This window comes from Microcebus murinus, chromosome 6 (genome assembly GCF_040939455.1).
Source record: "Microcebus murinus isolate Inina chromosome 6, M.murinus_Inina_mat1.0, whole genome shotgun sequence".
Lineage (NCBI taxonomy): Eukaryota > Metazoa > Chordata > Mammalia > Primates > Cheirogaleidae > Microcebus > Microcebus murinus.
Genome location: NC_134109.1, coordinates 31,851,739 through 31,877,064, shown reverse-complemented (window position 1 = coordinate 31,877,064; position 25,326 = coordinate 31,851,739). Strand labels below are relative to the sequence as shown.

Below are 25,326 nucleotides of genomic sequence, written 5' to 3'. Positions count from 1 at the left end.
TGAGGCCAGGAGAAAAGGCTCTTTGAAGACCCTTTTCCCCCACTCATTTTTAGCCCTCTTATTCTTTTTTCTCTTATGTTCCTATCCTCATGTTATATTAACAGCAGAAAACAAACATAAAGAGGCATTCTGTCTTTGAAAGGGAATGGCATGGTCTGGTGAATTTAAGGTTAGATGCACTTCTCCCTTTGCAGAATTCTTAGATGTCTTTGCCTATCTGATTGCTGGAGCTGTGAGAGCCAGAGTCTTACTGGAGCACCTTGAATGGAGTCCCTGTACAGCTTGACAGCCTGGAAGAGTGCCAGTGACAAGCATAGCCAGCAACGGGCATGCTCCCACAGAACCCCTCCAGGCCCATGGGGCAGCCAGGGTAGCAGGGCTGTTAGCCAGCCCAGCTGGGGACGGGTTCGCCTTAGGCAGGGCCTTGTTTGAAGGCAGTTGCCAATGTCTAACCCCACCTCATCACTGGGCCCCTCTTCTACTGGGCCCTGAGGTGCAGAGAGGCTTGTGATAGAAGACAGAGAAAGGAGAACTTTTTTTTGCCGGAAAAAAATTTTAGGTAAAGAAGTAATAAATGGGCCGGGCAAGTTGGCTCACGCCTGTAATCCTTGCACTCTGGGAGGCCGAGGCAGGAGGATTGCTCGAGGTCAGGAGTTCAAAACCAGCCTGACCAAGAGCGAGACCCTGTCTCCACTATAAATAGAGAGAAATTAATTGGCCAACAAATATATATATAGAGAAAAAATCAGCCGGGCATGGTGGCGCATGCCTGTAGTCCCAGCTACTCGGGAGGCTGAGGCAGGAGGATTGCTTGAGCCCAGGAGTTTGAGGTTGCTGTGAGCTAGGCTGACGCCACAGCACTCACTCTAGCCTGGGCAACAAAGTGAGACTCTTGTCTCAAAAAAAAAAAAAAAAAAAAAAAGAAGAGGTAATAAATGCATGTGGCAAAAAATTCAAAAAGTACAAAAGGATATACAATGAAAGTCTCCCACCCCTGTTTTCCTAATGTTCCCCTCCCAGAGATATCCCCGGATGTGCCCATTTCTTGTACATTCTTCCAATTTCTCTTTAGGTCTGCTGTAATCTGGAAGTTTTCAGATTCTTGATCAAGTGGACTATTTTAAGTTGCTTGGATGTGTATGTGTGTGGGGATCAAATGATAGTAAAGAAGATTGTATCCCAGTTTTTTGCCAATAATTCTTGCTGGGGCAGGGGATGGTTTAAAACATTAAAATAAGCAAATAGAATCCTAAAAAGCTAGCACTGGAAAGCACCTTCCAAGTATTTTGTACCAAACCCCTCATTTTAAATATGAGAAAGAGGCCCAGATAAATGACTTTTCCAGGGTCGCCATGCTGGCTGATGGCATATCTGGGACTAAAACCCAGGCTTCCTATCTCCCAATCATCCCAGTTCCCCAAGAACATAACTGACTGCTCCATCTTTAGGTAGTGGCCTTTTTAAGATATGTTATTCAGAGATGGAAGAAAAAACAAACAATTAGACAAAGACTTAGAAATTTCCTCCAGTGGACACAAATATGGGAGAATAAATCAGTAATCCCAGGAAAAACATGAAGTCAAATTCCATCTGAAAATAGAGCACACGCACACACCCACCCACACGCAGGCATTGGCAGAAGACAGACAATGACAGCCGGCAAAGTCTTTTGTCTATCTGTCCTGCTGGGCTCCAGGCTGAGATTCAGGGGCCAGGCAGAGGTGGTGAAAGGCAGCACAGTGTCACCCCTCTGCTGAAGAACATGCAACCCTCCCGCCTACTGTCACTGGTATTTTCTTGCTGGGCAGGAGGGAGAAATGTCAGACTAACCTAAGGACAACCTGTGTGACATGAGGGATGGCTGCCAAGGGAAGAGAGGAAGATGTGCCTGGCCATGCCACCACAGAGCTCTGCCACCACTGGCTCCATGAGCACTGGGAGACAGCCCCAGCTGTTTCCTACCACCTACCAGGAGGAAATTCCCCAAGGTACATATGCTGATAAAATGGCAGGATGATTTTTTAAAATTCTCCCTGTTTTGGTGTCAGCTCCAGACACTGTGAACAATTTCAGTGTCCAGGCCAGATTGATGAGCTTTTAGAGGATGGCTTCAGTGAGAGGGGACATGTATGACTGTAAACACTGGCTGTTAAAAACCCTTAATTTCTTTGAAATGGTAAATTTCCAGGCAATGTGGATCTGATGTTATACGCCTCCTGCATTAACAGCTTTTTCTTCCCGTTCAATTATTTTGACTGGTAAGGGAGTAGAAATTACACTTCAAAATATATCGATGGATATTTTCAGCCTTGCTTAGAGCTTCAAAATATATACCAATCCTGGGAACATTGCTTTAATTTCCACTTCCCACTTTCACAGGGAAAATGGAGGTTTCAATTATAGGCACCATTAGACTGAAGGAAATGCCAGACCAGGACTGTGGGTCTCTTTTCAACTCAAATTCTCGGTGGTCTTCTTGCGTGGCCTCTTTGATATTGAGCCAAATTTTGCTCAAGCCCTAGGTCTAGAGGTCCATCCTGATGTGTACCAGATGGTGAGGACCTTGATAAAGAAATGAGCATACTTAGTACAGTGACGTCACCAAAAGAAAGAATAAAAAAAGAAAATATTAAGTAAATTAAAAAATAAATAAAAAGAAATGAGCATACTTGAAGAGCCTGGGCCGGATGATTTTGTCAAGGCATCTGACAGAGGCAGAAAAAAAGTGTCCACTCTCTGTATCTCCATCTTCACACAGGCGTCCAGGATCCTTTCCCCCAGGCCTAGGTGCTGGGTACATGGGCAGCCACCCAGCAACATATTTGCCCCCCTTGTGTTTCTAGTTTTCTCATCTCTAGTTGACTGGCCCCATTCACTCTGCTTCCGAGCTCCAGACCTGGCTTTATGGATGCCTTCCTGACCACAGAGAACTCAAATTCAGCCGAACATGCCTCCTCTTCCCCCTGTATTCACCATTTTAGTTAATGGTTACTTTACACCAAAGCACTTGTCTCCTGAGCAAGAAAGTTACATTATTCTCAAATCCCCTCACATCCACCTCCAGTTGATCACCAAATCCTCCCCTCCTTCTCTCCTGTTTCAGTGTTGCTGCCTTAGCCCAGGCCTCAGCATTGCTCACTTGGACGACTGCAATATCATTGTGGTCCCCTGCCACTGGTCATCAGCCTCCTTACTAAAATTTAAAACTGATCATTGTCACTCTCTGTTTTAAAATTCTTGGCTTAGCAGAGTAAGTCCAAATTTCTTCCAGAGGCATAGAAGACATCTGTTAACTGGTCTGTGCCTACCCCTGTAACCTCATCACCATCACCAGCCCAAACCCCCCCCCCCACTAAACCACTCACCATTTCCGTGCTCTCATACGCTTACACATCTCAGCCCTCTTTGTTTGTCCCTCTTTCCAGAGTCTCACCCACCTGCTTATAGTTTAAGGCTCAGCTCTCAAATGACTTCTGACTTGTGAAGATGCCCCCTCTGTGCTTCTGTAGAGCTCTGTTATATCTTCTTGTGATTATTTATGCATATTTCCCCATCCTCAGCCACTAGACTCCTCCAGGCTGGGTCCAGGTTTTGTTAATTTTTGTATCCTCACTACCTAGAAGTTCCTGGCAGTAGGTATTCTAGGTAGGTATTCAAGAAGGAAAGCTAAGGAAGGGACTAGAAATACCACCCCAATGGGCACACAGGCTCTGGCTTTACAGTCTGAGTGGGCTTGATGGCATTTTCATGGGACAGAATGGGGAGTAGCAGCAGCTTGCCGCCCTTGATACTCATTCACTCATCTACTCTGCACAGATATTTGGTGAGCACTGCCAAGATGCCCAACGCTGTGCTGGAAACTCACAATACACAAAAGAAGGCTGCCAGGCCGCGCTCACAGGAGCTCCCATTCAAGGAGACAGGCATGTGTAGGCACTCACTGGCCTGGCGTCTTGGCGGGCCATCTGCTCTGCTCTGAGGACCTCCGGCACTCAGCTCCGCAGAGGCTGTGGAGAAGGGGCAGGAGCATAGGAGAAGGTGGTGGACATGGGAAGGTTAGAGGGGCCTTGGAAAGGGCTCTACCTCTGGGACCAATTCTGCTGACCAGTTGACTTTACTCATGCATTTCTCCTTTGTATGAATTCCTTGCTGTTAATAAAAGGCACTTGACACATTTCTAATTAGTCCGCAGCCTCTGCAATCCTACTATTACCAAATGTAACACCTGGGTTATTTCATGATCAGCAATAACATTTGTGGTTCCTGCAGTTGTCCACCAGAATTGGGGTCATTCCTTCTCTGACTTCTGATGGGACCACAAAGAATTTTCTTACCCCCTCATCCTGGGGCAGTGGGGTTTGGCTCTGGCTCCGTGATTTGGGAAGCGGGTCGCTGCTCTGAAGGAAGCACTGTTAGGAGACTCACTACACTGGCCCACCCTGACCCTACGTGAGTAGCTCCCTTGCTCTGGGCTCTCATCCTGAGTGCATCTCTCAAGTGCTTGACTTAAGAGAGAAGTGCATGTTTCACAGAGCTACCCTGCCTTTCTTCCTCCCTCCCTCTTTCTCTCTTCTCCCTTCCTTCCTTCAACAAATACCTAACGAGCATGTATTATCCTCTGCCACTACTAAAGCGCTGTTCTGAGCACTGGGAAACAGTGATGAGCAAAACATAAAAGAACCCCTGCCCTCACAGAGCTAACACTCCAGTGGCAGAAACTAATAAATAAAAAGTCCAGGTTATCAAACAGGAGGAGAAGGATTGATAAGACAACTGCAAGTTCCTTTCAAAGAGCCAAGAACTCTCCTCCATCTATAATGGTTTCTAGAAACTCACCTTACAAATATCTTTTCCTTAAAGACAGTTGGAGCCTTAAAGTGCGGTCAGCTGGCAGTGGGTGCATGTGCCCTGCAGGCGTCGGGCTCTTCATTTGTGAAATGGGGATGGTCGAGCCTTCCTTGATGGGTCGTGTACTGGCACAGTGCCTGTTACATGGTAGCATACATTTTCTTCACCATCCCTGCCTTCTTTCCTGCTTAGAGCAGACATGGGTGGGGCAGGAGTCCAATCAGGTCACTTCACCTACCTTCTGGGCCCTTGCTGCAGCTGCAGATAGGGCAAAAGGCTTCTGAGCTGGCCCAGGGTGTCAAGGGTAATGGGCATAGAGAGGCCAGGGCCTGTCTCTGTGCCTGTCCCCTGCCTTGCTTCCAGCCTGCTCAGCAGAGACTTTGGAAGAGGCAGCCACCCACCTGTGGGGCAGGACAATCTATTCTTGTTGGACCTTGGGTGTGGCTGGAGAGGCTCATCTGGGGTCTGTTCTTGGCAGCAATGGTGAGCAGTCCCCTGTGCGTTACCCTGGGCAGGCCCTCCAGAAGTCCTCTCTCACCCCTAGCAGGCCGGTAGTGCCTGTGGGAGTGGCTTCCAGGAGGCTGGGGTGGTGACCAGGCACTGGACTTCACCTCCATTATTTCATTCTAGCTTTCCCAACAATGCTGCAAGTTAAAGGCTGTCAACACCTCATTTTACATTTGAGGAAACCGAGGATAAGAATTTGCCCAAACCAATCTCCTAATATGTGACAGAATCAGTACTGGAATTCAGGTTGTCCAACTCCAGAGCCAGAGCTTTACACTGAGCCATTCCCGTTCTCCTCTCTGTTATCTGCTCCCCTCTAAATCCCCACACCAACTGCACTGGGGCAGAGAGCTCCCTGGGGCCCCTGGGAGCTTCAGGGGCACATGGCACTTTACCTGTGTGCTGGCTTTGGCAGCTCTGAAGAGAAGGTGAACTGTGCCTAAGACAAATGCTTAAAGGGAGAAAATGCCAAAGGAACTGGAAGTCCAAAATGGCATAGTTAGAGGGACCCCGGAGCACATTGCTTCATATCCCTCCTTATACAGAGGAGAAAACAGAGGCCCTAGGGGGAAGCAAGGTCCCTCATACAGAACTTCTGAGCACCCGAGGACTGCCCAGCAGCCTCAGAAGCCCTGCACCAGTGCCGGACACAGTCATTGAAGGTGGCATGGGACTCAGCCCAGCTTCCCACTTACTTGATTGTAGGACTCCAGGCAAGTGGAGTAGCCTCAATGTTTCCTCATCTGCAGTTGGGATGACAGTCCTTAGCTCAGAGTTGTGGGAGCTTTAGAGACAGCATTATGTGAAATGCTGGCACAGTGGCTGGCAACTGGAGGTCGGAGTAAACTGTAGCTATTATGATTACTTTTGTTGTCTTCAAAGTTCAAGCAATGGGAGGAAACAGGAAGTCTCTTAGGTGTTGCTTTGATTCCATGGTTCTGCTGGAATCCATTCCTAGGACCAGAGAGGAAACCACACTCACTGTCATCCCTAATCATAGATGCCTGTCTCAGGGAGGGCCAGGCTTAGTTCTGTGCTCATCTGGGATTAGAATCTGGAAGAAAGACCATAGGCTGTAGCCAAGGTGGCAGCTCCTGGTCCACAGCTCTGCCAGAGTGCTTGTGGCTTGAGGCATCACTCATCTTCTGTCTACATCAAGTTTTTGTCAGTCAGATGAGCATGGTAAGTATCTGCCCTCTTACCCCACCCCCAACCCCAGGAAAGTGCCCATCTAAGGGAGGGCTGGTTGTGAAGTCTAACACTTTCTCCAAAGGCTACACTCCTGTGGGATTTTCCTGGTGGTGGAGGCAGGGAGGGTAGAAGGAGTCCTTCTCTTAGGGACAGAGCTACCAGGAATTGACAATTTGGTGCAGATGTGTAGCATCCTCACCACTGAGCCCTGGTGAGTAAGTGGTGAGACTTGTAGAAACCCTGCCAAACTCTAGCTCCTCCCTCCTTCCTTCTGGAGTCGCCAGAAACCTACCAGCCTGATTTCAGTTTGGCACAGTCCAGCTTCATCCCCCACACCGGGGTGTGAGTTTGGAGCCTCTCACCAGGAGGTGATGTGATGTCTTCGGATCCCACATCCTTTCACCTGGCTCTTTTAAGACCAAAGACAACTAGATATGCATAGACCAGTCTGGGCTGAAGGGAACAGCCTATGGCAATAGGGCTATTGCCGCCTTTCACCTGGCTGACTTTGATCTCCCGAGAGCCTATGTGAAAATGGGAGGTGCTGTGGAGCCTGACACTGAAGGAGCAAGGTCTTCCCTGGTGTTGCACAGATGACATGACCACTGGGCTGCCCCATGATTCCTGTGGAAAGCAGGCGGTGGCTTGACAGCGGTTTTCTCCATCCATGCCAACGAGCCATGGCCCCTAGTGCAGTCTCAGTAAACTCCCAGGCAGGAGAAACCTGGGAGAGGCAAGGCTGGCCTGCGGCTCCAGTGCTGGCATCTCCACACCCTTGCCCTTATTGTTTGTGACTGCCACACAGCTCATGCCTCAAACGCCCTGCTACTTTTGTAGACCCATTGTGAGACCCTTTTTTGTGCATTCTCTTCTTTTTAGGGTCACATTCCTGGTTGGGCCAATTTTGGACTTGTCTAAGGGTCCTCATGTTTAGTCTGCTGAGTGAGGATATCATAGTTGCAGTGATGACCCTGGGTTTTCTGTAGCAAAAAGTCAACTAGTTTTCTTTACCTCACTTCAACAGAAATGTATTGAGCATCTATTGTGTGTGCGGTTCAGTCCCAAGTGCTGGAGAAATGGAGAAATACCACCTTATTTCACTTCTGTGCTGACAGGGTAGTTGAGGGAGAGCATGATACTGTGACCTCAGTTTGCCTGATTGCCCAGGCAACTCATTTAGAGGATTGACCCTGTCTGGGTCTTCAGAGGAGCCGAGGTGTCCGGCAGCACTAGCAGGAAGCAAACTTCCTGCCAACTCTGGCCTTGGCATTCAAGGACCTCCTAAGTCCAGACTCACCCAGCCTGGCCAACCTCAACTCTCACCAAATCCTTCCCAGCATCCTGGACCCCCAGGGATGCCTGGCAGCTCTCTCCCTTGAGCACATCAAGTACTTCCACCAGCTGGACCTTCACTTGGGCTATTCATGCACTCCCCACCCTCCCTTCCCTCCCCTGCCTCTTAAGGATTTATCCACCTTCTCTGAAATATCTTCCCAAAGACCACATCGCATGAATTATTTTTTTCTCTGTGATCTTTACTTTGTTGTTATTTCACCTAAAACTAATCTAGCCCACCTTGCCTTCTGCCTGGAGTGGGAGTAGTTCACACCTGATTCTCAATGCCTCCAGGGCTGGGGGGGAATCTCAAGGATGTTTGTGTTCTCAGCTCTTACCACCACCACGTTTTGCACTTTGTCAAAAAGTGTCAGACGGAGGGATGGCTTTTAGACTGGGCTCTGCCCACTAATTAGCCTGTGGCCTCAGGAGAATCGTCCAGCCTCTCTAGCCTCCCTTCTTTCTGATGAAATAATGGTGATGATATCTCAGGGTTGTCCAGGGGACAATGAGGCGGAGTGGAGGGAAACGTCAAGAAATCTGGGAGCCCCAGGCCAGTGAAAGATGTGGGGTGGTTGTATCCCCCTTTCTCCTTGCATCGGGTGTGAGGCAGCGTCGCTTCCTCTTCGCTGTCCCGGAATGTCAAGTGCACCAGCTTCCAATCCCTCCTTGGGGCGGGCTCTGGGGCAGCTCGGAATCCTAGGTTGCGGAGGATTCCAGTGCAAACTCAGGACTCTCTTCCCTGCCCAGCCGTCGCTTCCCAAGGTCTCGTGGAACGCACCTTGAACCCCGCGCCAGAGCGCAGTTCAGAGCGCAGCCCGGAACTGCAGCTCCGCGGCGCGGGCCCAGGTTGGGGTTCGAGCATCTCCAGTCGGTGACTCAGGGCCGCCTGGTCTGGGAGTGGGTGTAGGTAGGCGGGACAGCCGCAGGGGGCAGCCACTGGGCATTCGGTCACCGAGCGGTGGGAGCCGAGGCTGGCTCTGGCCAGTCGCCATTCCGCCGCGGGCGTCTGTCTCGCCGGGTTCCCGGGCGCGGGAGGAAGGCCCGCGACACTTCCTACCCGGCGCGCTCTTCTCCCGATGCGCAGCGGCGGGGTCGGTTGGCCCGCGGCGGCTGGAGCGCGGGACCGGCTCTGCGCGCGAATGAATGGGCGTCCGGGGGACGCGCGCGCTCGGGGCTGAAGGGCATTAGGACCGTGAGGATCGCTCCGCGCTCCTGTCTCTCCCTATCACTCTCCCCCCCCCACCTCTCTCCTTTTTCTGCTCTGCAGGACTGAGCAGCCAGGCAGGAGCGAAAACAAACAGCTGGGGCTGCGAGCGCCCCCGCTCCGGCCCCAAGAGCTCGCTGGTCCCGACCCCCACCCAGGGCGCCCGTCCGCCCACCATGAGGAAGATCCGCGCCAATGCCATCGCCATCCTGACCGTAGCCTGGATCCTGGGCACTTTCTACTACTTATGGCAGGACAACCGAGCCCACGCAGCATCCTCCGGCGGCCGGGGCGCGCAGAGGGCCGGCGGGAGGCCCGAGCAGCTCCGCGAGGACCGCACCATCCCGCTCATTGTGAGTACGCCCCGCGCGCCGGGCGGCCGGCGGGGGAGCAGCGGCGCGCGTCCTGCCTCCGCGCAGCAGCCGAGGGCGCGGGGCCCGGCTAGGGGCTGAGTGCCCGCTGCGCCGGGCCGGCTTTGTATATGTTGGAGCATTCCTGCCCGTTGTTATGGCAACCTTTGCAGGGCTAGTGGGGCCAGGGCGCCCGATGATGGGAGGGTGACAGCGGGTGGGGGCTGGGAGAAAGTGCTGCAAGTTTGGTGGGCCCGGCGTTCGCGCGCGACTGAGAACGTGGCGGCTCTCCAGGCGCTGCGCCGCCGGGGCCGGGGGCCGGGGGACTGCTGGCGCCTTGCCCGCCCCGGAAGGCGGCTGGACCTAGCGCGCAGCTAGCCAACGGTGGGAGCCACTAGCAGCTGAGCGCGTAGGTGGCGGTGCGCACCCCCTCTCCAGCCTCCTGGGGGCAAAGGACGTCGGGTGGGGGCGTGGGTAGGATAAGGCTCTGTTGGCGCGGTGCCTGGCTTCGAGTCCCCTTTTGAGCTCAGGTCAACTTGAACCAGCTTCTTCTGCACGGACACCCCCGCCCCCCAGAGTTCTCTGCGTACGCACCCCTACCCCCAACATTAGGGTCCACCACTACCGTAGATGGGCTGTGTCCGCGCTCGAGCTTGGCGATTCCCTCGCATGAGGTCAGCCCCACGACATCTAAGCGAGTGGGGAAACAAAGGCGGTGTGGTATGGTGGGGGCCTTAGCGGAGCTGCTGGGGCCCTTGGCGCTTTGGGGACCCGGGCGAGGGCGTGCAGAGCCCCAGACGCCCTGCAGGGGGCGGTCCTGTCGCCGACTTCGCCTGGGCCCGGGGTGACAGCGCTGTGTGGCCAGGCAGAGGCCGGCACCTGTTGAGGTGGGAGGCTCTGGGACCCGCTGAGAGCGCTCGCGGTCAGGCGCGTTCTTCCAACGGAGCGGGTGGTGGACAAGAACCTTGGGCGCCCCTCGGGAGGGACTGCTGCGTAGGGGCGGCCTGGCCAGACAAGGACCAGGAGCAGGAGAGCAAAGAGTGGGGCGGGGGTAAGGAAGTGGGGGAGGGTGGCAATTCCGACGTGGAAAGATCTGGGCCAGGAGGAGGAGGGGTGAGGAGCGTCGCGGGAGGTGCAGGGTCACGAGGGCTGAGGTTTGTCTGTAGTAGAATCCGAGATACGAGCGCAGAGGCAGCTCTGAACCTCAGGAATATGGGTTCACTGGGGAATGCCTTCTCATTCCCATCCTGCCCCAGATTCCACGTCCCCTGCAAAGGGACCATTATTAACAGGCTTTACCTGAGGAGACCTGGTCCTGGTCGGGGAGGGGTTGGGTTGTGAGTTTTGTCCTAGATCCCCGCCTGGATGAACTCTCTGGGGGCAAGCTTGATTAGGTGGCGTGTTCCCTTCTGAGCTGTGGGACCTGTTCCTAGGACACTGTTTCCAGAGCACTTGTGGATGGGTGGACAGAAAGACTGGTGAGGAAAAGCCTCCTGTGCTGAGACCCCAGGGTGTTGAGATCAGGGTGGACTGACAGGTTAGAGCTGGCACTAGCAAATCAGTAGTGACTCCCAGGCCCCGGGGAGCTTCCGCTCCAGGAACACAAGCTGCCCTAGTCTTACTTTTCCAGAGGACCAGCCCAGGTCTCAGGAGAGGTGGGCCTAGAGCTCTAAGGGGAAGGCAGGCTGGCTAGATGCTCTGTCCCTCTCTCTGGTGAGGTGATGGGAGGAGGGTGTGAGCTGGAAGGGGAGGAGGAGGCAGGAGAAAAGGAAAGAAGAAAGCACAGGGAAACTGTTGCTCACAGCCTCTGTTTCAGAACCTTGAACCCTGGCCTGGAAGCGGTGGCTCACGCCTGTAATCCTAGTACTCTGGGAGGCTGAGGAATCGTTTGAACTCAGGAGTTTGAGACCAGCCTGAGCAAGAGCGAGACCCCATCTCTACTAAAAAAAAAAAAAAGAAAAACAATTAGCTGGACAACTAAAAATATATAGAAAAAATTTAGCTGGGCATGATAGCACATGCCTGTGGTCCCAGCTACTCTGGAGGCTGAGGCAGTAGGATTGCTTGAGCCCAGGAGTGTGAAGTTGCTGTGAGCTAGGCTGACGCCATGGCACTCTAGTTCAGGCAACAGAGTGAGACTCTGTCTTAAAAAAAAAAAAAAAAAAAGACCAGCCCCTGACCTTGCCCATGCTGGAGGGGTAGCAATAGGAGGTGGTGGGGAGTACCAGTGAACATCCTTTTGCCCCTCCCTGTTCCCACAGGGTTTGACTTGCTGCAGATGACAACAGGGCTGAGAACTGGAAACCAAGTTTAAAGTAGGAAGGAGTATCTGGGAAATGCCTGGGAGCTGGGAAGCAAAGGTGCAGGAAGAAAGGGAGGATGGAAGTCCTGGGGAGCCACTTAGGGGCACAGCCGCTCCCTCTCAGTTCCTAAGTGTTAGTTCCGGATGCCTGCTCCTCCAGCATTGGCCCCCAATCACACATCACCTTTAACACTCACTGCCTTGCATTGTAGTCCTATTTTTAAGTTGTTTCACTTCCGTGTGATTCTCAGCTGAATGTGAGCTATGCATGCAGGGACTATGCTGCACATCCCCACGTTGATGCACAGTAAGACTTCTTAAAGGAGTGAAATAGGATTTTTGCCCATTTCTGGGAGCAGTCGATGAATGGTCCAAGCTTCATATCCCCTTATTCCCAGCTTCAACCTGCCTATCAGTATGGAGGTAGGGGAATGCATATTCAAGCTTTTCCAGGAGTTGAACCCTTTGTTAACTTAAAAGGGGCAGGTGCAACCAAGGGTTTGCTTTCTCCCTGAACTTTGTGGTAACCACTCACTGTCTTTGCTGTTCTGAAACATTTCTCTATTTAGTCAGGCCAGGATGCTGCATGTGGATTTTCAGATTCTTAGAGAATGATGTGGCCAGCCATGCTGTCAGAGGCTGAGCAAATTCAGACAAGCGTCATTATCGCTCCCCTGGGGAATGAGAGAGCTGAGCTGGGAAAGGGAGGGTCTACAGACGAGCCTAGACCAGGAGGCAGCTCTGCTTTCACAATGTTCTGGGCTATTCGAAGCCAGCCAAGTTGCTTCTGGACCTTGGAGGCGCTTGTTTGGCATTATGGAGTGTCGGCATGGCAACCGTATGGCCAGATTTCTCAGGGAGGTCCTGATTTTTAATATTCTGTCCTGCTGTCAGCCCATGTGTCACAAATTTTGATGTGAAAAATTTGGTTATGGAATCTGTACAACTAAAGAGAGATACTGATTCCATCCCTATATGGCTGCTTATGATGCAGCAAGGTTTTTTTATTTTTCCATGCTGTACTTTATGGGCAAGGCAGTGGATTTGGTGACATTGCCTTGAATCTGCATCGATTCATGCTGGCAGCGGACAACAGCCAAAGCAGGAGGCGGAGCAGAGATGGCTAGGCTTGAGTCTTCAGCCTTGAAGTTGGGGAGAACGTTTGCAGTGGTTGTGGTATGGGTTTGGGACTCAGTTTTCTATATGCCAATTGTCTAACAGGCATGGGTGGGAAGCTAAGGTGTTACATGGAATTTGATTTCACATTTTTAAAAAGGACTATCCATTATGGGTATTTTTGGCATAGGTGTACTCATTTATATCAATAGTCTTCTATTTAGAACCATGAAAGATTTAGGCAAGAGTTTTCCAAAACTGGGGTTTCTTATCCTGAAATTGGTATACTGCCGAGTGACCGTGAATGAAATACTTAACATCTCTGGACCTTGGTTATTTTGTATGTTAAGTTCGGGTTAAATGATTTACAAGGTTTGATGATTCTTAGATAAGCAGATGACAGCTTCATTTCTGGAAATAAATAAGTGGTTTTCAGGGACTTCTCCTGAAGGGTGCTATGAGGTTTATGCTTATGTAGAGACAGGCCCCTGCCACAGCAAGTTCCCATAGTAACCCTTCAGGCCTTGCAGGTAAGCAGAAGGGGACACAGATGATGGCTTTTCTAGCACTGTTCTCTGAGAGCAGAAGTTTCAGTAAGATCTGAATGAGTTTATATTTTATTTTATTTATAACGTGCATTTTGAAGCCGTGGGAATATGATTTGCCTAAATGACAGAAAACGATTTTGTATTTAATCGGTCTAGGTGCCACACACTAGAAAGAGTGGGGAGGGAGAAGCACAAACACCCACAATTCCCTTTGCCAAAACGTTCAGATTTAAAGGGCTTAATTTCCAATCAATGAGGTCTGTTGCTGGGCCATTTTGAGACCTGCTTGTGGGACATGGGACAGCCCAGAGGCACCCACGACTGGTGGGGGCCCTGGAAGGCCCAGAGTCACCTTCCTGGGAGGCCAGAGGCCCAGGAGCACAGGATCAGTTTCCCAGTGCTGTTCTTTCTCCTGACAGGTCCTTATTTCTGTGCTGTAACAGCAGTTCCCCCACCCGCGGCGCCAAGGGCTTTGGGAGCAGGGCTTCCTTCTCTGATGGCTGGTTTGTCAGCTCTGTGAGCAGAGGAGGCTCTGGGGTCTGGAAATGCCATTTGATGCTGCTGTAGAGGGGCACTGGTAGGCAAGGCCAGGCGAGTTGCCCCGGGGACTGTCTGGCTGTAATGGAGGAAACCGCCTGAGGTCAGAGGGGAGCCTGTGGCTGAGCTGTTCATTACAGTTACAAGATTGAAGATTTATACCCTGTCTGCTTCTGGAGGAGACCTTAAGCACCTTCCCTGCGAGCAGTCGGGGCAAGGATACAAGGAGGCTAAACAGACGTAAGACGCAAGTCTTCTGGAAAGGAGCCGGAGAGCCGAGCTTTCACATATGAGTCAAACGGGCACTAAATTCGGTTCATTTAACCAGACACTTGCCTGGTGCAGTCACAGACTTTGTGGACAGCCTGCACCGAAAATGGTTTCAAGTGCCTTAGTCTCTCCTCTTAATGCTTGTGGGCTTTGATCTGTACTTGTCCAGCCTCCACAATCGCTGTATACTTTATTATGTTTATGGTGGGTATGTTCATGGGATACTTGGATGCTGTTATTTTGAAAGCTTTACCTTGTTGAATCCCAACAACCGAATGCTATAGGTACCATTATCAGGTCCAGTTAACATGAGAGTAAACTGAGTCTTACCCATATTCAAGCAATGAGGAAATGCATTTGAAACCAGGTTTTTCTGACCCTAAAGCCCATGCTCATGTCTTCCTTCCCCTGGAGCATCTTCTAGGTGAGATCCAAGTCACAGTATCAGGGTGTCTTTCCTGGGGCTCCTGGGTCAGCACCTCACTTTGTATTCACTCCATAAACATTTTTTTGGGGAAAAATGCAAAAGCCATACCGAGCAAAATGTTAGCAATAGGGAAGTAGGAATATGGGTAATCCCCCCTTCCATCTTTTGGATTTTTTCCCTATATATATATATTTTTTTCTCTTTTTGAGACAGAGTCTCACTCTGTTGCCCAGGCTAGAGTGCTGTGGCATCAGTCTAGCTCACAACAACCTCAAACTCCTGGGCGCAAGCAATCCTCCTGCCTCAGCTTCCTGAGTAGCTGGGACTACAGGCATGTGCCACCATGCCCGGCTAATTTTTTCTATATATTTTTACTTGTCCAGCTAATTTCTTTCTGTTTTCTTAGTAGAGACATGGTCTCGCTCTTGCTCAGACTGGTCTCGAACTCCTGAGCTCAAATAATCCTCCCGAATTGGCCTCCCAGAGTGCTAGGATTACAGGCGTGCACCACTGTGCCTGGACAGCAATGTTTTTTATAATAAGCATCTATCAACATTATAATGACAAAACCAATAAGGATAATTATTTAAACAAATATTTGATGCCTGATTAAAGGCCGGCCAGTGTTTCTCTACCCTCTCTGTTGGCAGATAAACACTCCTAGCAGCAGCAAGTAGGGGAGAAAAAAGACTCAGTGTCATGAAATAGGGACCATTTATTGTACAATAAGAGCCGTGGTGCCCTGGAAGCAGGGCTGGCCCAACACACCAAGGCCAGGCCGGGGCAGGGGGTGACTACAAGAAACCTGTAACTGCTGCTGTGCTCTTCCCCTGCCTGCTCCTTTGGAGCTGCCGAGCAGGGAGGGAGAGAGGAGACCAAGGCTGCTCCGAGGCAAAGCTGCAAAGTCGGAAACACTGGTCTTTAGCATCTTTCCTGCTCTCCAGGACTGAGGCCCACAAGGTGTGGAGGAGGTTGAAGCCCAGGCCTGCCTGGGTCCCCACACCTGGAATTCCAGCTGCACCCTTGAGCAGGATCTGGCTAGAGATGGTATGGTCACCCAGAGGACTTTTGTGAACATTTCAGACCAGACAAGAAGGGCAGGCTGGGGGAATTTTAGGAAAGAGGGGGTGAATGGAAGAAGCTTGTCAATTATACTATGAGGCAAGACAAGGGTCAGGCACAATTGAGGAGGCATTGAGGCGAGTCTGCCCCTGGTGTAGCCCTTCCACTTTTCTGGACCCAATAGGAAAAGCTTCATGTTTAGCTTAAGGGCACTAGTTCCTCTTTCCTGCTGTTTCATAAAGTGAGGTTGGCTTTGTGTCGATCAGGGACAACATTGTCTCAGAGCTCAGAGGTGGGTGATATCTCTGAACATGGATTGTGAGACCTGCCATTATGGGATTCTCCTGGCCTCTGGCGGGGTCGGGCAGGGTGGCATGGCCTGGGGTGCAACAGATGCTGGCTGTCAGGGACATGGGTGTGAGGGGACGGAGGGAGGATGGGAATGAAGGCCCAGCAACCCTACTTCTAGGCTCAGCTCTGCCCCCAAGGGGCTATATTTCTTTAGGTGAGTCACTTCTACTCTCTGGGCCTCAGTTTCCTCATCAATCAGATGAGGGTTGAACTACAAGATCTCTGAGGTCCCTCTCAGCTTGAATCATCTTTGACTTTGTTGAACTTCTCCCACAAAAGTGAGGTGCCCCTCAGCCAGGGCTTAAGATCTGACAGCGCTTGAATTAAGGAGAATAAGGCCAGAAGGTGAGGCGTACAAAGACCTGGACCGCGTGTGTTCATAGTGTTTGAAACCTTCAAATTCTCACAAGGAGAACTGGCCCTACCCCTACTGCTTTCCCTTTCTCTTCCTTTGAAACACTGTCTGGTGGAGTTTTGCAGCTCGCCTCCGCTGCGCTGGAAGCCTGGGGTGTTTGTGAGTGTGTCTGGGGTGCACACAGACTTGCGTGCGGAAGTGTCCGCAGGTGAACTTCAGATATCTCAGCAATCCGAGAGGACCGGGAGGGTGCTGCAAAGACCCCTCAGCCCCTGAGCAGAGCATGAATGGTCACAACACCTGTGGACTTTACTCAGAAGACAGACATGGAATTGCCCTTAGGCCAAAGCCTGGAAATGAACATTTTTTTTTTTTTTGGAGACAGAGTCTTGCTTTGTTGCCCAGGCTAGAGTGAGTGCCGTGGTGTCAGCCTAGCTCACAGCAACCTCAAACTCCTGGGCTCAAGCAATCCTCCTGCCTCAGCCTCCCAAGTAGCTGGGACTACAGGCATGTGCCACCATGCCCGGCTAATTTTTTTTCTATATATATTAGTTGGCCAATTAATTTCTTTCTATTTATAGTAGAGACGGGGTCTCGCTCTTACTCAGGCTGGTTTTGAACTCCTGACTGCAAGCAATCCGCCTGCCTCGGCCTCCCAGAGTGCTAGGATTACAGGCGTGAGCCACCTCGCCCGGCCTAGAAATGAACATTGTTTATGAAAATCGGCTTAAGCAGTTCAGGAGGCTCCATCTCCTGGCAACCTGCAGCCTTTCCTAGGTTACAAATACAGCAGATTAGACAGAGCAAGATGAGGAAATTGCTGGGAGCTGCTGACACACTGGGAAGTGACAGCTGACAGCAAAAGACCAGCCAGGAAGAGCCATGTGAGGCAGGACGAACCCCCAGGCACACACTGGTCAGAATGCTGAAGGCAGCATTTGTTCACTCTCTTGACGGTTACTTACTGAGCACGTACTGTGTGCCAGGGCTGTCCTAGGCCCTGGAGTTTACGAAAACAGGTGAAATCCCTGCTGTCAAGGAGCTCACATCCTAGCCAGGGGTAGACAATAAATAGATAAATATGGAGTATATTAGGTAGCGGCAAATACTATGAAAATAAAATAAAGCAGCATCGAAGGGCAGAAAGATGGCCCGGAAAGATGATACTGGAGTGGGCGTGAATGGAGAGAGAGTGAGCCATGCAGACATCTAGGGAGAGAGTGTTCCAGACAGCCTAGGCCCAGGGCGCCGTCCCTGGGGTGTGTGTTCCCAGCACCTGGTGGGCAGCCTGAGCAAGGTGAAAGTGTTCGGAGGTGAAGTCAGATCCTTAGGCCTCGAAGGCTGTGGTAAAGACAGGCTCGGAAACCCGTCCCTGAATCATCAGGAAGTGACAAATTACACCCAGGGTACGTACTCAGTAAGTCAGGGAACTATGTCATTTCAGAACATTTTCCGGCAAGATGGTCAAATTTACTTGTAAGTGTTGGTTCTCAAGAAGGTAAACGTAAGTTCTTTGGAAAATGTTCTATGGCTTGGAACACTTCATTTCCTTACAATGTGGGATCCATGAGGGACTTGTGTGTTGTGTGTGGGGTGTGCGTGTGTTGTTCGCATGCTATATGTGTCATGTTGGGTATGTAGGGGTGTGGTATGTGTGGCATATGTGTGTGTCATGGGTGGGACATGTGCATATGGGGTATGTATAGTGTGTGTGTGAAATTTGTGTTGTGTGTCATGTGTATTGTATGTGGTATGTGTGTGATGTGTGTGGTATATGTGTGTGTTATGTGTACGTGGATATGTACGTGTGATATGTGTGGTGTGGGGGATGTATGTGGTGTGTGTGGTGTGTGTGTGTGTCTGTATGGTATATGTGGTGTGTGTGTCTGTATGGTATATGTGGTGTGTGTGTATGGTGTGTGTGTGTGTCTGTATGGTGTATGTGGTGTGTCTGTATGGTGTATGTGGTGTGTGTGTGGTGTGTGTGTCTGTATGGTATATGTGGTGTGTGTGTGTGTCTGTATGGTGTATGTGGTGTGTGTGTGGTGTGTGTGTGTGTCTGTATGGTGGATGTGGTGTGTGTGTGTGTCTGTATGGTATATGTGGTGTGTGTATGTGGTGTGTGTGTATGTCTGTATGGTGTATGTGGTGTGTGTGTGGTGTGTGTGTGTGTCTGTATGGTATATGTGGTGTGTGTATGTGGTGTGTGTGTATGACTGTATGGTGTATGTGGTGTGTGTGTGGTGTGTGTGTCTGTATGGTATATGTGGTGTGTGTGTGGTGTGTGTGTCTGTATGGTATATGTGGTGTGTGTGTGTCTGTATGGTGTATGTGGTGTGTGTGTGTGTGGTGTGTGTGGTGTGTGTGTGATGTATGTGGTGTGTGTGGTGTGTGTGTGGTGTATGTGGTGTGTGTGTGATGTATGTGGTGTGTGTGGTGTGTGTGTGTGGTGTATGTGGTGTGTGTGTGTGGTGTGTGTGTCTGTATGGTATATGTGGTGTGTGTGTGTCTGTATGGTGTATGTGGTGTGTGTGTGGTGTATGTGGTGTGTGTGTGATGTATGTGGTGTGTGTGGTGTGTGTGTGGTGTATGTGGTGTGTGTGGTGTGTGTGTGTGTGTGGTATATGTGGTGTGTGTGTATGTGTGTGGTGTATGTGGTGTGTGTGTATGTGTGTGGTGTATGTGGTGTGTGGTGTGTGTGTGGTGTATGTGGTGTGTGTGTGGTGTATGTGGTGTGTGTGTGTGTGGTGTATGTGGTGTGTGTGTGTGTGTGTGTGTGTGTGGTGTATGTGGTGTGTGTGTGTGTGTGTGTGTGTGTGTGTGTGTGGCTGGTGAGGAGGAAGGGAGGGTGCTGGTGCCTGAAGAGATTTAAAAGACAATAGGTGATGAATGGGGCCCTTGTTGAAACACTGGGGTGGGGCAGGAGCGGGAGGACTCTGTCTCCGGCGGGTGCGGGTGCGTCTTGCGGGAAGAACTCCTCCACATGGTGGTACCTGATCAAGTGCGCCTTTGTCTCCTTGTCTGGCCCGTAGTGTTCTGTCCAGGTGCGGCTGAGACTCTAGAAGTGATGTTTTCTGGCAACGCAGAGACTTGGAATTCTTGCCCTTTCCTGCGCTGTGCCTCAGGTTGCCCTCCGCACGAGCTGCCCCCACCCGCGGAGGTGGGCTCCACAGGGGCAGCCCAGGCCTGGCAGGAGCAGGCCCCCGCAGGGTCTTGCAGGTGGGGGACGAAAGGCCGCCTTCAAGGGGCAAGCCGCTCTGCTCCGGCCGACTGAGGCTGTGTCCTCTGAGGTTCAGGTGTCTCCCCCAGTTCCCAGGTGACAGTACGACATGGCTTTCTGTGTCCCTGGCAAGCTGCAGGCGCTTTCTCAATTCCACCCCGGTCAGTCATGCCCTTTGAGATGCTGCTTGTCGGAGTTCACAGGTTCATCCCTTCATCTTCTCACAGCAGCTCTGCCTTTAGTGCCTTTAAACAAACTGTTGGGGAGAGCTTCTGACATTTCAAGGCCTTTCATGTCAAAGGGGGTCTGGCCTTGGGGTGCCACAGCCAGAGGGATCCATGTTGCCTTCCAAAGTTGCCAGATCAGTGGTCAGTTCTAGGGGGGTTGCTTCTGGAGCCTCACATGTCTATGATCTGATTCTTTTCTTGGAAGCCATCCTTTCCTCTCCCTGTGGGATCTCTCACTGGGGTTGGGAGATGGGGGCATGTGAGAGGCTTAGGGCGTTATTCCAGGAATTGGGGTAGAGCCAGCCTGAGGTTTAGGGAAAAAGAACTTGTGATCGATTAGTGATGTCTGCTGTGGTCCTGGTGGCATGAATGGGTGATGACATGGTTAGGACTGAGCATGGTCCCAGATAGTGCACCAACCCAGAGGCCAGATGAAGAAAGGGACCAAGGGGCGGGGCAAACACACTGCAGGTACCAGGGAAGGCTGCAGAGGCCCTTTGGAGCAGCAAGCCTAAAGGGATTCTCCAGTAGAAAGCAGAGGCTGCCCATCGCAATGCTTTATAAAGTCTTGGTGCCACCTGCGGGGGCATGAAAATGGCAAGGGCCTTCTCCCAAAACACCACAGGAAATGGCTCATTCCCTGATGCACCCCAAGATTGTCAGCCCCTGTTTTTTTCTAGAGCAGAGAACACAGCATCACTTAATTAGTTCTTCCAGATAAGCAGGATCCCTGAACCATGCCTGGGCCGGGGCTCTGGAGCTGGGGCTCGGAGAGGAGTGGGGATGGGCCAGCTCGAGAACTACGGCAACAGGGAGATCTGAAAGCTGGCACTGGGGCCAAGCGGAGAGCCCAAGAAAAGGCCGGAGCAAGAACATTCAGAGGGGCCAGCCCCTAGGTTCCCCTAAACCCAAGCAGAGTCACAGGGGCTCAGGGGTGGGAGGCCAGCATCTGCCCCTGTGTGGGGAGAGCACAGTCCCCCGCGCAGGCCAGCCCTGCACTCACCAATAAGGCAGTCGCCAGCCACGTGCGGCTATTGCACCCTTGAAATGTGGTTAGTGCAATTGAGCAACTGAATTTTTCACTTTATTTAATTTCCATGGATTTAAATTTTAAAATGACACTCATTTCGGTTGTGGGAAAACTTTTAAGAGAACTTGGATATGTGGCATCTACATTTTCAACTGTAGCTTTTTATGAAGTCTCAATACAGATCAAGTATTTGTGGTGAAAATTTAGTATCTAAATTGAACAAAATTTAGTATCTAAACTGAAGTATACATACTGCAGTATGTAACAAGTATGTGTTGTAAGATACATACTGCATTTCAAAGACTTAGAAAAAGAATTAAAATACCTCGCTAGTATTTTTATATGTGTTGAAATGATAATATTTGGATATATTGGGATCACCAACATATATTATTAAAATTAATGTCAACTGTTTCTTTTTACTTGTTTAATGTGGCTACTAGAAAATTTTAAATTACGTACATGGCCTGGTATTTCCACTGGGCAGTACTGGTGCTCACATTCACTCATGTCCCCTCTCTAAAGTGCTAGCAGGTTGTGCAAGGAAGCTTATACAGTCATGCCCTGCATGACAACATTTCTGTCAATGGTGGGTCACATGTACAACAGTGGTCCCTTAAGATTATAATGGAACTGAAAGGTTCCCATTGCCTAGTGACACTGTAGTCATCTTAACATCAGAACACAATTGTACTTTAAAAAAAAATAAATTTTTCCTGGACACAAGAAGCCCAAAATAAATAAATAAATAAATAAATAAATAAATAAATAAAAATAAATTTAGTGTAGCCTAAGCGTACAGTGTTTATAAAGCCTACAGTAACATACAGTACCATCCTAGGCTTTCCCATTCACTCACCACTTACTCACTGACTCACCCAGAACAACTTCCGGTCCTTCAAGCTCCATTCATGGTAAGTGCCCCACACAGGTGTATCATTTTTTTTTTTAATCTCTTATGTTATGTTTTTACTGTACCTTTTCTATGTTTAGATACACAGATACTTACCATTGTGTTACAGTTGCCTACAGTATTCAGTGCAGTGACATGCTGTACAAGTTGGTAGCCTAGGAGCAACAGACTGTACCATACAGCCTAGGAGTGTGGTAGGTGGTACCACCTAAGTCTGTGCAAGTGCACACTGTGATGTTTGCACAGTGACAAATGAACGCGCCCACCATTACATTTCCTAGACCGGATCCCCATTGTTAAGTAACACATGACTGTACAATGTGAAGAATGTGGCTGTGCATCCTAGTTTACCTGACTTCGGGATGAGTCCTTTCCGGTCTAGCTGCTGCTGAGCCATTGGTTCCTAATTCACCATCATCTGTGGGCTCAGGACATCTCCCAGCATGGGCCCTAGTTCTCATACTGTCATTAAAAGCAAGATCAATATTTTTTTTTTGCAGTGTCTTCTCTTTTAGAAATCCCTTCTAAGCTCTTGCTGTGATGAAAATGGGTTTTGGAGGAGGGGTAGGAGCAGGGGAGGTGGGAAGCCTTTTACTCCCCTGGAAAGTAGAGAGATTAGTTCCAGTCTATTTCTTTCAGTGTTTTGTCTTTGTCCTGTTAGAGCCAGAATGACAAATGGGTCTCGGCTCTAATGCCAACCCAGAACCTGTGTGGACGTGGCAATCTGGAGCACCGTGGTGAGAAGGGTTCTGGAGCTGCATTCAGGCTGAGTGGGAAAGAGGCTGTGATCAATTAGCCATGTCTGCAAAGGGCTTGGAAATGGACCCTAGAACATGCACCTTGTATTTAATTATCCTGCATTAGATGAAGTTGTCTTCTCAGAGAGATTTTTTGCCATGTTAGGGACCTGACATGCTTTAAGATGTTTGCCACTTTGAAGAGGCAGGAATGAGGCTTACATTGAGCCAGAACATGTGCAGAAGAGACATCGCTCACTTCCATGGGCCAGAATGCTAACTAAGGTGATGTACAACATTTCATTAACCACTCCTGTCGGGAAATCTCAATACCCCCTTCACTTATTCAGTGGAGGAGAGTTTGGGCTTTGATCCAGGGCCACCTTACTGGCAGCATAGGACACAGAGTCGTAAACCCAAGAAGGGTAGGAATCTGGAAGGCCTGGGGGAAGCTCATCTTCTGAACCTGATGATCAACCTGGATAGGCTGGTGTGGGAGGCGCTGGTGGCAGAGGAAGCACCACCAAGTTGGGGAGCAGGCAGGGAAGACTGAGAGCCTGGGACCGGGAGGCCCGTCTTCTCTTCACCTTCTGGGGCTGAGGGGATGACAAAGTCTTGGTAGAAAGGCATGAGATCAAAGACAAAAAGCTTTTACTTGTATTAGTATTGTAGTATTACTTTTATTAGTATTATTTTACATAATACATGTTTAATAGATAAGATAGGGAATCAAATAGAAGGAAATAAAAATCACCCCAAATCCCACCATTTAGGGTAACCACTGTTAACATTGTGGCAAATAATCAATTAAGGTCTTTTTTGATTGATAAAAAAACAAAATCAAAGATATTATACTGTTTTGTAACTTGTTTTCATTTAATACCATATCATGACCACTTTTCTATGTCATAAATAGTCTTCCAAATATTTGTTAATGTTTGTCTAGTATTTCATCGTGTGCCTGTTCCATGCATTATATAATCACAGTTCATAAATGCTGGATATTTAGATTAGATTGGAAAATGTGAAATTGCTGTTTTCTAGGTAAAATATGATCAGATATTGGCAGTTTCCTATGGTCCAACCGAATATGTTGTCCAGTGCATTTTTGTTATAAACAACACAACCATCAACATTCTTATAGGTAAATCTTTGTACATAGCCTAATGAATTCCTTAGAAAAGCACCTGGAATTGAGTTGTTGAACAAAATACCAAAATTGTAAACAAAGACAGAATATGACAGGGCTGGAATTAAGGTGAGGTGAGTCATGTGAGTGCAGACTCAGATCCTATCTTTATCTAAAATTTTAATATTTTGCAAGGATGTTTTTGCATTGATTTTGATTTTTAAAAAATACTTCATTAAAATATTATGCACCTGATTACTGAGTTTTGGAGGCCCCTTTGCATTTGTGTCTGAGGTGAGTACCCCACTTGCCTCACCCTAATCCTGGCCCTAAATAACAACAGCACCTACCTTTTAGAGTTGTTATAATCAGTACATGTCTTAAATCTCAGCGCAGTGTCCATAGTAAGTATGCTCAATAAATGTTACGTCCATCTCCACTCGAGGAAACATTGGTTTTCTAGTGTGCAACAAGCAGGAAGGTAGAAGCTGGGGGACAAGGATGGATAAGACCCAGCTCCTGTCCTCACGTTGCTCGGGCTTGTCAGGGACCGCGTGAGTGCCGGGAGGATGGTGGGGGCCATGGTAGGGCGAATGCTGGGTGTAGCGAAGTCTTGGCTGGCTTCACTGAAGGGTGACAAGTTGGGCTGAATCTTTGAAGATGAGCACGTTCAGATTGGGCACAGAGAAAGGAACATCAGGCAGGAGGTGTGGTCTGGGCAAAAGCTTGGTGCGGTAACCCCATTTCCAACTCATCTCATAAGGTCATAGCCTAGAATGGCGGAGGCCGAGGCCAAGAATAAGACTGGGCTGTTGGGGGAAGAGACCGTGATTTCACCCTGAGGCTGATATGTAGAGCCACACAGACTGCACAGAGCCCAGCCTGGAACAACCCGCTCCTAGTCCTGGGGTGCCGCCTTCCCTGTGCAGCAGGAATAGTGGGGGTGTGGCTGCTTAGTATTGACTTATTCTTCTTTTTTTTTTTTTTTTTTTTTGAGACAGAGTCTCACTTTCTTGCCCAGGCTAGAGTGAGTGCCGTGGTGTCAGCCTGGCTCACAGCAACCTCAATCTCCTGGGCTCAGCGATCCTACTGCCTCAGCCTCCCTAGTAGCTGGGACTACAGGCATGCGCCACCATGCCCAGCTAATTTTTTTTTTGTATATATATTTTTAGTTAGTCAATTAATTTCTTTCTATATTTTGGTAGAGACGGGGTCTTGCTCAGGCTGGTTTTGAACTCCTGACCTCGAGCAATCCGCCCGCCTCGGCCTCCCAGAGTGCTAGGATTACAGGTGTGAGCCACCGCGCCCGGCCTCTTCTTATTTTTAATTTTTTTTTTTTTGAGACAGAGTCTCACTTTGTTGCCCTGGCTAGAGTGAGTGCCCTGGCGTGAGCTCACAGCAACCTCAAACTCCTGGGCTCAAGCGATCCTCCTGCCTCGGCCTCCCAAGTAGCTGGGACTACAGGCATGCGCCACCATGCCCAGCTAATTTTTTGTATATATATTTTTAGTTGGTCAATTAATTTCTTTCTATTTTTAGTAGAGACGGGGTCTCGCTCAGGCTGGTTTCGAACTCCCGACCTCGAGCAATCCGCCCGCCTCTGCCTCCCAGAGTGCTAGGATTATAGGCGTGAGCCACCGCGCCCAGCCTTATTTTTAAAATTT

The 25,326-nt window shown here is 49.8% G+C and overlaps 1 protein-coding gene across 1 annotated transcript in view; it reads left to right on the top strand.

Moving 5' to 3' along the window:
• Positions 1-8,310: 8,310 nt before the first annotated feature.
• GALNT16 (polypeptide N-acetylgalactosaminyltransferase 16) overlaps positions 8,311-25,326 on the top strand; it is an 81,432-nt gene continuing 64,416 nt past the window's right edge. The window contains exon 1 of the mRNA XM_076003915.1: positions 8,311-9,441. Within this exon, the coding sequence (XP_075860030.1) occupies positions 9,265-9,441 (177 nt within the window). The 5' untranslated portion in view covers positions 8,311-9,264. The remainder of the gene's footprint in view (positions 9,442-25,326) is intronic.